This window comes from Eschscholzia californica, unplaced genomic scaffold (genome assembly GCF_041429995.1).
Source record: "Eschscholzia californica isolate CP2 unplaced genomic scaffold, dmEscCali1.0.p SCAF_4, whole genome shotgun sequence".
Lineage (NCBI taxonomy): Eukaryota > Viridiplantae > Streptophyta > Magnoliopsida > Ranunculales > Papaveraceae > Eschscholzia > Eschscholzia californica.
In genome coordinates, this window is record NW_028238461.1 from 51,936,323 (window position 1) to 51,948,799 (window position 12,477).

General features: G+C 35.6%; 3 protein-coding genes across 3 annotated transcripts; 1 reads left to right on the forward strand and 2 right to left on the reverse strand.

The window, feature by feature from the left end:
- The first annotated feature begins 418 nt into the window (after nucleotides 1-418).
- Nucleotides 419-2,084, forward strand: LOC147545909 (Phospholipase A2 family protein). The gene is made up of 3 exons (XM_086634782.1): nucleotides 419-711; nucleotides 914-1,630; nucleotides 1,731-2,084. The coding sequence occupies exons 2-3, from the start codon at nucleotides 1,024-1,026 to the stop codon at nucleotides 1,850-1,852; spliced, it is 729 nt and encodes a 242-aa protein (XP_086490908.1). The 5' UTR covers nucleotides 419-711; nucleotides 914-1,023; the 3' UTR covers nucleotides 1,853-2,084.
- Nucleotides 2,085-2,348: 264 nt separating this feature from the next.
- ASHR2 (ASH1-related protein 2) lies at nucleotides 2,349-3,845 on the reverse strand. The gene has a single exon (XM_086634780.1). It carries the CDS (start codon nucleotides 3,843-3,845, stop codon nucleotides 2,565-2,567), a length of 1,281 nt encoding a protein of 426 aa, XP_086490906.1. The 3' UTR covers nucleotides 2,349-2,564.
- Nucleotides 2,349-8,232, reverse strand: LOC147545911 (hydroxyproline O-arabinosyltransferase NOD3-like). Its single transcript, XM_086634781.1, has 9 exons — nucleotides 8,099-8,232; nucleotides 7,101-7,698; nucleotides 6,914-6,981; nucleotides 6,621-6,822; nucleotides 6,353-6,450; nucleotides 6,188-6,257; nucleotides 5,989-6,060; nucleotides 5,723-5,836; nucleotides 2,349-5,239 (listed from the first exon to the last, which is right to left on the reverse strand). The coding sequence occupies exons 2-9, from the start codon at nucleotides 7,530-7,532 to the stop codon at nucleotides 5,177-5,179; spliced, it is 1,119 nt and encodes a 372-aa protein (XP_086490907.1). The 5' UTR covers nucleotides 7,533-7,698; nucleotides 8,099-8,232; the 3' UTR covers nucleotides 2,349-5,176.
- Nucleotides 8,233-12,477: the final 4,245 nt, after the last annotated feature.

Genomic DNA, 12,477 nt, shown 5'->3' on the forward strand with positions numbered 1-12,477 from the left:
TGGTCGCCAACAATGATCAAAACAACCAAAAAATACTAGTTAATATGGACTTTTGGGCACTAGTTTAGAAGCATTAGAGAATTTAAGAGTCGGGAAAAGATTATTAAGTGGTGTGAAGTTAAGAGAGAGAGTAAATGTATGTGGATTATTTATTGACGATTCCAAAGAGAAAATAAATAGATACCCATCCAACTCCTCCTAATCTAGAACGATCCCTCTGAACAGAGACCTTATTCCTCTGAGAATGCAATTACCAACACATTTTTTCGTGTCTCAAAAACCATCACAAAATGCAATTTTGAGAATCATATGTTGTTACGACGTGATGAACATATTACAAAAAGGCCCGCGGGTCCATTTAGACTATGGTGTCAAATGAGAGTGCCCCAATAAAACTTTTCTTATTGGTAAAACTTATGGAAATGGTGGGTTCAAAACCAATCATAAACCAAGACGTGTGCCTCTCTCTCTATTTTTCTTATCTTCTGACCTCTCATCTCATTCCCTCACATACACTTCTAAACTTCCAAAACTGGTTCAGAAAATTACAGTCGGTTTCTTTCCAGAATATCCTCTCTCTCTCTCTCTCTCTCTCTCTCTCTCTCTCTCTCTCTTATTCCCTCATTCTTTTTCCCTTTTCTTTGTCTTCTTACTGGGTTCTGGTTCTTCTTCTGGTGCTCTGGTTGGTTTTTTGTTTGGACAGATTATAAGGTAACAAATCGAACTGAAAGTTTCTGTTAATTAGGGTTTCTTTCTTTTACTTTACTCTTCCACCCTACCCGCTCTTTTTTTCGTTCTGTAAGCTCAGTAGAACTAGCAAAATTCGATTTAGAGATCTGGGTATGTTTTATTTTCTTTCAATTATGTTTTTGTTATTTGGGATTATAACTTTTACTTTGTTTGGGTTTTCTAGGAATCATGTTCATGCTGTTATTTGTGGCTTCTCTCTACTTTAAGCTCTGTTTTACTTGTTAAATCTCTCTCTCTCTACCCATAAAAACCTAGTTTCTCTCTCTACCCATCATGGATTTTGGATTCATTAACAACTTACCAGGAACTGGGTTCTTCTCTAAATTGGATTTGGTGTCAAGAACTAAATCCATTACTGCAATTACACAATCTTCTAAAGAAAGGGTTTTTGGTGATATCAAGATTTGGGGATGGTCTCTTCTTTCATTTGTTCCTTGGGTATTAAGTTCCACAGACAAATATCAATTCCCAACTACTGTGAACAAAAGATTGAAACAGAATAGAACTACTACCCATGAAATTAGAGAGCCTGGTGGTGGTGGTGGTCGTCGTTCAGTTCCTCTGTTTAGACCTTATGTAGCAAAAACCCCATATCACAAAGGTGCTAGAGCTTTTCTCTCTCAACTTTTCCCTCGATACGGTCACTATTGTGGGCCGAATTTTTCCAGTGGGAAAGATAATGGTTCTCTTCTGTGGGATCAACGCCCGATCGATTGGTTAGATTTTTGTTGCTATTGCCACGATATTGGTTATGATACTCATGATCAAGCTAAGCTCTTAAAGGCAGACCTTGCATTTCTCGAGTGCTTGGAGAAACGTGGAATGAATTCAAAAGGCGATATCAATATCGCCCGTCTTTATAAGACAATGTGCATAACAGGTATTGCGAACAAGCTTAGTTTGGAAATCAAATTTTTGTTCAGTCTGTTTGATTGAGTTTAATTTTGTAGTAGTTGATCAAACTTCACTTTGGATGACAGGTTTAAAGAACATACTTATTCCTTACAGAAGGAACCTCGTAAAGTTGCAGGAAGGGCGATCATTTATCGACTGGCTTAGCAGGTTGAGTAAGAGAAGTAATACCACCTATAGTGAAGCTTGAATTCGTATACGAGTCATAGTATGTGGTTATCATAATTTAGTAAGGGGTTACAGTTCAGATGAGTTCAGTGTGTCAATGTTTGTATATGTTTTGGTTACTCTATTGGCGGTTTAGTTATATATTACGAGTCGGTTAACATAATGTAAATAGTATATCTTTTCCACTCGACTTATTGTACTGTTCAGACTGAGTAATTCATATGTCTAATTGGATTGAAATATTATTATATAAACGTAAGTCTCTTTTGTCTTGGATTCTTGATCTCTGAAACCTAAAATGTGAAATCTTGGAGTTCTCAGCAAGTAATGCTTTCATGGGTTGGAGACAGTGAGAAGTCTCAGATGGCCACGGGCAAAGGGGCTCGCTGCTCATCGGCCACTAGTTTTAAATTGGACTCTCGGCTCATCTTCCAATGGAAGCAAATCAATCAACTTTTGGTACAATAAGAAAAACTTAACTTTGTATACGAATCAGAATATCGGATTGATAATGCGTCTTTCACAATAGTGATATATAATTAACTTTTCGAACAATTACATCTTCACTATTATGAATCTATTCCTGTTACACACTTGGAAGAAAACAACTCTCTTAACAATGGCAATGGCAACTCAAGTTATTAACTTAAAGTTCTCTACTCAAACAAAATTGAAGAAAAGATGCAAAAATGAAGCACTAGTCAATCACCTTAGAAGAAGCAACTAAGTCAGGCTCATTCATCAAGCATCACACCATCTTCATCATCTCCATCCATGTCTTCTTCCTCCTTCCTTAACTGCCCACAAACATTGCATTCCAATACACCAGATACTAAACCTTCTGGTGAAGGCAGCAATGGAGCCAATGTGCCACCACAGTTTTCCCTATCGCAAACGTATTTCACAAAGAAATAAGCATGAGGGAAGTCATTCTCTTCTCCAAATTCTTCATCAGACCCACCCATGGCTGCATCATCTCTATCATCACCAGGTTCCATATTATCATCATCACCATCCTCTCCGTCTTCGTCTTTCCAATTAGCTTCAACTTTGCATCGATCACAATCACAAGTGAAACCATAATCATCCATTAATCTCTTCTGTCTATCTTGGTAATTCCAATTCACAGGGAAATAACTCAGGCAAATCTCCCTACCCTCAGGGATATCATGAATAGCTCTGATTATAATATCTGTATTGTTTAAATCCCCAGGGTTTCCAGCATCAACATAATCAAATCTGCAAGCATTTGGAAGACAATCATGGTTAAAAAATGAAGCTTTAGGGTAGATAGCATAAGCCCTAACTGTCCTCTCACTGCTGCCATTGTTGTTTATATTGTCTTGCAAAGGTTCCATTAATCCAAAGGCATTTTGCTTGTCTTTAGCTAACAAAGCAGCAGTAAGCTCAGGGGAGAATGTGAATCCAGTTGAGATTTGAGGAGGAATGATGGAGGAGATGAAGGAATGAAGAGCTAGGGTTTCTGAAGAAAGGGTAGTAGGAGAATCGCCTTGTACTGAAAGTAAGATCTGAAAATGGGGAGGCGAGATTAAAGCAAGATTATAGGCGATAACAAGGAAATTGAGTTGAATTTTAAAATCAGGATCTTGGGGGAGATGAGATGATGAAGAAGAGTAGCGGATGGAGTTTAGGGCTTGGCATACCCAAGGTGAGTGGGATGAAGCGAGAGCCATGGATTGACAATTAGGGCTACAGAATAGAGCGTGATACGAACACGACGGACATGGAAGGACCGTGTTGTTGAAATTTCCGCCATTGCTGGTACTGGTAGAATTATGACCTTGCTGATGATGATGAAGCTTTCGGAAACAATGAAAGCAGAAATTGGGGGATTGACCATGAATCAATGGAAAAGCTGGGTAAATAAGGATTGGAGAATCTCGGAGGATGATTTCACCTGCTTTTAAGCTCTGAGAAATGATCAGAGATCTTCCTCTTCCTTCAATCTCTTTCACCTTGAGGATTTCAGTGTTAATTGTTGTTGATTTGGACATGATTCGATCGAAGGTGGTGGTAAATTTGATGAAGATCTAAGAACTGATCGAGTAGGATTAATAAGAGGGGCTGATTTAGAGATTTAACTTGAGATGCAGAAGAAAGCTTGATAAACCCTAAAAAAAATCTTAGCTGGAAGAAGGAGAAGGAATGGAGGAGGGTTTAAGGTTCTAAAAGATAGGTCTGTGTTCGGCGGAGTGACTAAGAGCAACCCCATCGTTGGGAGCCCCAGCCCTAGCCTGGGGGCTCCAACCGGGGAGCCCAGCCAGGGTCCTAGCCCCATTTTCTTCTTCATCCGGTTAGCCAGACACCCATTTTAATGATAATGATAGGTTTTTAGAAACATGAGTTCTTCAGTTGAATTCGCAAATGATGAGGTCGAAGAGACTTTTGATTTTTCTGAAACACCGAACTTATACGTTACTGCTACGCGTTATACTCCATTTGATGATGTCGTGCTCGCCAACAGTTATTTACTGATTTTTCTGAAACACCGAACTTATTCGTTACTGCTAAGCGATATACTCCATTTGATGATGTCGTGCTCGCCAACAGTTATTTACTGATTTTTCTGAAACACCGAACTTATTCGTTGCTGCTAAGCGTTATACTCCATTTTGTGAAGGGTCTTAAATGTCGTTGGCGTGAGATATCGTTGCAACTCAAAAATCTCGTAGTTAGGCTGATGCAATCAGATGCAAGTAGGGGCAGAAGAACAAAACAACCATAGTTGGGCAAAAAGAACTTGTGACTGTCCCAAGATCGTTAATTTTGAGTATGTGGTCAATGTATTTTCTTTGTTGAAACAGAATACTGATTAAAAACGACCAACGAAAATAATGAGCAGAAGAACAAAACAACCATTACAACAATCCCATCTTTTTGTTATTTTGAACAACATCAGAGTACCACAATCATGCAGCAAAAGAACGTAATTCTTAAAGAACGTCCGATCAAGCCCTTCTTATTACAATACTTGTGAGCTAAAGTCGAAATTTCAAGTTAGATATGTCGAAGGCCGACTAAATTGTATAGACAGAACAAGATCTTATAGATCACTAATTTCTAAAGGTGATAATAAGAGTAAAAAAGTGGAAGAGAAAATACATGTATTATTCAAAATCACCAATTTCATATGTATTTTAGGGGAAAGAGATGTATACATTCTCACTCTTGTTCCACCATATTGTGTTTCTCATTCTAAACTTCAAAAAAACATGTGATTGTGTAAGTAAAATTTACATCTATATCAAGTCAAGTAGGTTGAAACTGATAAAAGTATACCAAAATTTGAGGGATGATTTTCTTCATCTCCCATCTTGACCCCATTTTATTCTGTGTCCCATCCAGGAATGTTAGCGGTCGCTTCGTTCACCTTTTTTACCAGAGTTACCTACAACAATCACAAGGAAACAAGAAAATAATATTAAAAAGATGCTGAAGTACGGGAACGATGAATACAGTTTATGCATTTGAGTTGTTGTTTTTGTTGTAGCTCTTTTTCATGAACTCGTCCTATAAATGAAGATATTACCTAAGCCGAAATAGCTTTTCACAAGATAATCGTTTGTCTTTTTCGAATGTTCATTTTAACTTAGTTATACTAGTATGTCTATCTGAAACATTATAAACATCGAAGGATATCAAATGTGCCCTTACTTGTGCTAATCTCCCCTCTAAAAGCTTCATGATCTCCTCTTGTGGCTGTTTAACAAAGACCAATTTTATCCTATTGTTTTCGTCTCATTTTTGGGCTGGTCATGTCACACGTCCTCGGACACTAGTAGAAGGTTGTCTATATTGGGCACAAATATTTTGTGCAGAAGGCTTTAAGGCTATGAGTGATGAATTTGAAACAGAAACAAAATATGCGTACCACACTTTCGGGAACTCCTTGAGGAGGTTCGGGAATGTTCTTTGGTGGTGGACCGTGTAGATATGATCTCTTGTCAAAGCGCCATTCTCCAATTTTCCCATACGTAAGCTCACCCTGAAAAAGATCATGTTAAATAATACAAAACACGGACTATGATTTTAGATTCAGATACTTCTAGTAACATGAGTTTGTACATGAACTTGTATAAATGTGAACAAAGTATCGTCGTTAATTTGAATAGTGGATAACAAAAAGATTAGTGTTACCTTTAAAGAGTAGTCACATCCATATGTGTAGTGAATGATAAACTTCTTGCCGACATCTGCATCCCAAGGGGGCTGAAACCGAAGCATTTCAACTTCTCTTAGGAAAGAATCTCAAGACTAGATTTAATGAATATTTTCGACTTCTCAAAAGGAAAATTTGTAACAAAACTCGCAGGTAAGCTTGAAACGGGAAATCAACCTGTAGCATAAAATCTTTCCGAAGGATATGTTGCACTCCGTGCAATGCAGATGCAACAGCATATGCGTACCTTAATTCAAAGAGAAATATTATTAGTGAATCTTAATATCCTAGTCGTAGAAATAAAAGAGAAATAGTTACAAAATTTCTGAAACCTCTTATTACATTTCTAGTACCCAACCAAATGCATTATCAGTCTCTGAATCATCTTTCATTTTCAGCGAGACGTTCATCCAAGTAGGTGCTATTTCCGCCAGCAAAGTCTGAAACGAACAGCGAAATAGATACCATTATCAAGTAAATCAAAGGGTCAATCAAGTACCAGACAAAATCATCAAAATGTCGAAAAGATTTCTGGTAATAGCGATCTGAAGAGATTGAAACTTCATAGGTTTGAACTATCCTCGCTACATTAGTAGAGATAGAGTCGTGCCTTGTTAATAATTACGGGAGAATTGCCGATCGGATCAATATTTGTCACAGGACCCTTCTCCTCCGGATAGAACTTCCTTATGATTTTCTCATTTTCAGCAGGCTTAATGTAGAAAAACGAGTATGCAGCTGGATATCCTCCTCGTGCTAAGTTAGGTAGAGGATTAACAAAGATGTGATCAGGTTCTGCCATTAAAATGTATCTGCAAGTAGTTTAAAACTAGCAAGTGTTCAGAACCATCGAAAAAGCGAGCAAATATATTCAAAGACACAAAGCACAACTTGTAAACTCACTCTTCCTCAATTGTAGCTTTTTCCAACCATTGAACGAAAGCCCAAGGCCTATTTAAAACAATGTAACCCTGCAAATATGAAACATGTACTATGAACCAGAGAAGGAGATGATAGAAAATTATATAATAAATTTTCTCTAGCACATCCTAACGTAACCTAGAAAGCATTTATCAAAAAGAATCCTTACCCGATCCAGACCTGCGGGGAGAGGATCAACGACAAAAGTTGGCATCTCATCCATGAGATTATCAGGCCTTCCGGAATGCAAAATCCTAGTAAATCCTCCCATTTCTGATCCTGGTAAGTCCTTCACTTTCTTATACCAATAGTACATTATTCGACATTGCCATTTGCTATACGGAGCATCGGTAGCAGTTAAGGCAACATGATACGGCAACTTAGGATTCTCCCCCATTTTCACTTTCCTAGGCTTCTGAACAACAGGATCAATTGTAGTTTGCACAGAACCCCTTTCTAAACTATCGGACGACAATTTCACCAAACCATTGTTGTGAATCACAGTTGTTAACAAGTTATAAGTCCCAAAGAAGAACCCAACAGCCAAAAGAACGAGGAAAAGAGGCGATCCTCGTCCTATATTTTTCCTTCCTATTATCATGGTTTATCTATGTAAAATCAATCCAAATTGAATCCCCAACTCTTCAAATTTCAACTACTTACAACTTTAATTTATCAAACTTCACTTAAAAACACCATTCTCCCCTAGAAACTTCTCCCATTCATTTGACTAACAATAAACAATTTCCCACATAAAATTAAACAACCTGAAATTACAGAGTCATAAATAACAATCTTTGGTTATAACATGAACAACAAATATGAAAACCCTACTTGATTCTCTAATAGAATTTATACAGTTTTCAAATTCAATCAATAAAATAACACAAACATCATGCATGAATCCCATAATAAAGATATTTGCAAGAAATAAAAGAAACCCAGATCTAAAATTATTACCCATTGAAGAATCTAAAGATAATAACATGCAAGGACAAAATAATCAAATCAAAATCAATATAGCACTACGAGTCCTGAAAAGGAAATGAGGAATTCTAGAGAGATATAGAGAGAGAGGAGTTCTTATCATAGTTAAAATGTAAATGGAGATCAAGAAAGAGTGGAGAAAAGAGTAATTAAATCAAAAGAAGAAGGGAAGCAAATCACCTGAACCAATTCAGAATTCTAGAGAGAGAGAGAGAGGAAGAGGGTAGAGAGAAATAGAGAGAGAGTTGAAGAAGGGTTGAAAGAAGGGTTGTGCGTTTTTGTATTGTTGGATCCTAAACGGGAGTTTTGAAAAGAATGAAACCGAAGGGGAATTTTTTTTTATAAAGTAGGGTCTCAATTATTCCATGTTTCTCGTGTAGTTTAAGTAAGGTACAAAACTACAAATCTCTCTATAAATTTTGATTTCATTCTTGAAGTTTTAAGTTCATCTCACCGTTGATCGTATTGATTTGCACAAAGCTCTATACTAGTCAAGGAGAATTAAAGAGAATCCCGAGAGATTTGGGATATATAATGTAATTAATTATTTATATTTAATTACCGTCATTAGTACTTAATCCTATGTCATCCTCGGATATTTTAGTCATTATTTCTCCATTTAATTGCCATATGTTACTGGACTAGATTTTCATTACCTTTATCTTAAAAACAAATAAATTTTGGTTTTTATTGTGGCAACAATCTCACGTAATTGGTGGGGTCTTTTTAAAATCGTGAGGCAAGGTGTGTCAAAGCGGACAATATCACTAACAGTTCAGAAGGTTGATCCGCACTACCTTATAATAGTTTTCTCGCTTATTGTGTCTTTTTCAAAAAAATTCAGTTAAAATAGAAGAGAAGTTGTATTGCAATGTTATCATGTAAACACATAATAAACAGTTTCTATATAAATTTTGTTGAAGTGCATGTACGCTTTGATTTTTTTGTACACTGATTTTTCAGAAGTAAAGTGTTCAAGTATACTAGTTTGATCACTCAGACGATCAATACTAGTTTGATCACTCAAACGAACAACAATTTTTTTTTTATGAACGCATAATAGCGGATCAAATTGAAACAACTATTAAATGTCAAGATAGAAAATACAACGGATGTATGTATTGAGTATATACGTGAATAGAGAGTATATACATGAATAGAATCAGAAAAGGAAAAAACAATCAACCTTCCAATTCTATAACAAAGATTGATTATAGCAATGTCAATAAAATCAACCAAATCGTGAAGAAGAATGATCCATTATGGAATAAGTAATAGAAAACGATATCATCCAATCTTATTAAGTGTCTTGTTAGTCAATGATTCGCGACTTGTGAATATGCAATTTCCAACTAAATAAACTTGATTTTTGTGATGGTTTTGTTTTGTCAATAAACATTAAGCTATACTATATAACAAAGATCTACAATTTTAAGAAACTGAGACTATTTTAATTTGGATTATACCCAACTATGTGGAACTAATAAATCTAACCACATAATGCTTTTTAAGGATGACAAATTAAGGTATGGATTAGTGGTCCAAAAGCTAATAAAGCATGCATTCTTTTGGAAATTGACATGTAAAGATGCACATGATAATTTCTTGTTCACCTTAAAAAAAATACTATCTTCTAAAGCAAGAATTCTTGTATTGGATCATGAATATCTCTTAGTGGAAGTTCAAAAGATGTGGATATTTCATCTATGCCCAATCAATTTTTATTGAGAGGGTTTAAGGGTTTTTTTAGTTAGTGTGTTATGAACACTTTTTCCTCCAATTAAGAAGAGGCTGGCATTTCTTGTTTTTGATCCAAATAGTAAACTCTAGTTCTTCCACTTTGGCATAGTCTAATTACTTCATTGATGAAAAATGTACATATTAATGATGAACCATCCCTTGGATGAACTTGGAGATGCATTTCCAGCTGATTGCAATAAGCTACTCCCAGCAAAGACGACAATGTTATTGGCGCCCTCCCGCTCCCGCCTCTCTTTGACATGGTAAATCTTATTTGACTACATTTCGTAGAAGTGTAACTCACTAACTCACTTGGTTACGAAGTTCAGCTAAATGTACATTGAATTCAACTCCTGGCTTTTGGAGTTGAAATCAGTGAACTTCGACTGAAACTTATAACGAACTTTGGCATAAGTCCACCAATTTGTGTTGTATCCAATAGCAGTGGTGGGGTTCAAAATCCGTTGGAACCCACTGAATCTGGAACCATTGGACTTGAGCCGATTTTGTAATCAAATCAGCTCGAGTCTACCGATTTTAAGTCAAAGAAAAATTGACAGTTTGTTTTGAAAGGAGGCTGTCTTTAATTATTTTCCAATTCATGGGAGGCGCCAATATCTAAAAAGCGTCAATAACACTATTGTGGGCCTTTAAAATTTCTTTCATAAAAAATGATCAACAAATGAAATGATAAGTGAAGGTATTGTGTTGGGTTTTTTTTCTAATATGTCTGAAACCCCCAATAGTGATCTTAATGTCAAAGAATCATAGAATGTTTCTGCAGCAATTGCATCTTCAGTTTTGAAAGTTTAATCGAGGGCTGGTGAAGGGAGTTTACTGATTTTCAGTGAGCAAAGAACTGCTTTATGGCGCGTTATAGCTTTTGATTAGTCGGTGAAGTTGGTCAGTTCTTATAATTTCTTTCCCTTCACGATACACTTTACATTTGAAGATATGTAACTCTCATTTAGTTCTCAAAGAAATAAGAATTAAAATCTAACTGAATCACTTATGAATGAAATATGATTTCAAAAAATAATAATTTCAATTGTGGTAAATCAGACTTTTATTTACACTCTTTAGTCTTAACTATAGGGTACGACGCAAAAAAAAAAAAAAAAAAAAAAAACTACACCTATATGGTACGACGAGACGGATGTTGTAGATTGACTTGACTTCGGTAGTGAGTAGAAACTGAAGTAACAACCTAATAACCCATGTGGAGTAGTTCACTCATTAATCTTCATGAAGGAATAAATGATGTGTAATTACTTATATAATTTGAGTATTTGCATGTGTGTATTTTTCTTAAATCGGATCCGAGATCTGAGTCTAAATTTACTTGAGTCAGACTTTAATATATTCATTTAATTGATTCGTCTCAATGATTAATTCAAATTGATTTTGAATTTATTTGATTTTAATTAAATATAATAAGAAAAACACAATCCAAATCACAGTTTAATTGTCACATATTCTTTTATTTTAGTAGCCAATCCTTATATTTTCACAAACATAAATTAAGTTTCCTTGTCCTATTGATCTAAGTTGTGGATTTCTCCATCTAAGTACATGAATTTCATGACTATACATGAACACACCTAGCTAGATACATGAACCACATTGATAATGGATTAAATTAGAATTAAATGTACTTACAAAAAAAATTAAGTTAAGTTATGGATCAAATAAACAAATCGTGCCGGAGTATTCCGTCCACTTACTACACCTCTAATTTTGAGTGAAAATCGATGAAACCTCTAATTTTGAGTGACAATGGATGAAACCCCCAACTTTGAGTGAAAATGGGTCTGAATGAATTCAATCTGTAGTGATTATAGTTAAGATATTTGTTAGTAGATTGAACAAACTCCATCCTCACACCAATATGTCAAAATAGTGGTCAATGATTCAGACCAATATACTGCAAGAGCATATATTATGGGAAACTTCCAACAAGAGGGGGGCCAAAGTAGGTGAAACTGTTAAAAGTAAAATTCACTATTTCAATCTAAATTGGCCTGGCCACAAAAAAAGAGGTTATCCAATTGACACTTGGTCAATCTAAATTTCGTTTATAAGTACTACACACTAGCTTCAACAAAAAAAAGGTACTAGACACAATGATACATGGGGAACTTTGAAGTTTCAAAGACTTTTTTTTTTTCCTTTGTTAAAAGATGATAAATCTAAATTCGACCTGTATTTTATTATTGACGTTTCATGATTAGGGGTTTAAGATAGAATTTTGTTACAAAATTCGACATTCAAAGTCTACCGAATTCAACACTAATGTTTTAGAATAAAAATTAACTTTGGTGGGTTTGAGCCAAAATTTGTAACAGAATTCGACCAGAGTCCACTGATTTGAATTGTTTTGAATAGTTCTCGTATCCTTCGGGGCCGCTAGACTTGAGTCAACTTTGTAATCAAATCGACTCGAATCCCTCAATTTTAGGTTGAAAAAAAACGTAAGAGTGTATTTTGAGAAAGGACACTTTATACCATTTTCTGAAACGTGGGAGACACGACAACTGAAAGGCTCTGATAACACTTACACAGAGGCGACTCGTGCCCAAAGCAACCAAAACGATCACTTTGGGCCACAACGTAGTTAAGCGCCTAAAATTTCGATTTTCTTTTTATAGCACTTTCAAAATAAAAGTTATATTTCAAATAAATTCAAGACACGAGTTAAGTTGTAGCTTAGTGGATAAGTGTATGGATTTGATGTAAGAGGTCAAAGGTTTAATTCGTTTTCAAAGCATTATTAGATTTTTTTTATTTTATCGAATATGCGCTATATTAGGGCGTTTGGG

Excerpts from the sequence above, each read along its gene's own strand:
- LOC147545909 (XM_086634782.1), top strand. The coding sequence starts at position 1,024 with ATGGATTTTGGATTCATTAACAACTTACCAGGAACTGGGTTCTTCTCT. Across the intron at positions 1,631-1,730 it reads TAAGACAATGTGCATAACAG|GTTTAAAGAACATACTTATT; the intron begins GTATTGCGAACA and ends TTTGGATGACAG.
- ASHR2 (XM_086634780.1), bottom strand. The coding sequence starts at position 3,845 with ATGTCCAAATCAACAACAATTAACACTGAAATCCTCAAGGTGAAAGAG.
- LOC147545911 (XM_086634781.1), bottom strand. The coding sequence starts at position 7,532 with ATGATAATAGGAAGGAAAAATATAGGACGAGGATCGCCTCTTTTCCTC. Across the intron at positions 6,061-6,187 it reads GGAAAGATTTTATGCTACAG|CCCCCTTGGGATGCAGATGT; the intron begins GTTGATTTCCCG and ends CTTCGGTTTCAG. Across the intron at positions 5,240-5,722 it reads AAGGAGTTCCCGAAAGTGTG|GTAACTCTGGTAAAAAAGGT; the intron begins GTACGCATATTT and ends TGATTGTTGTAG.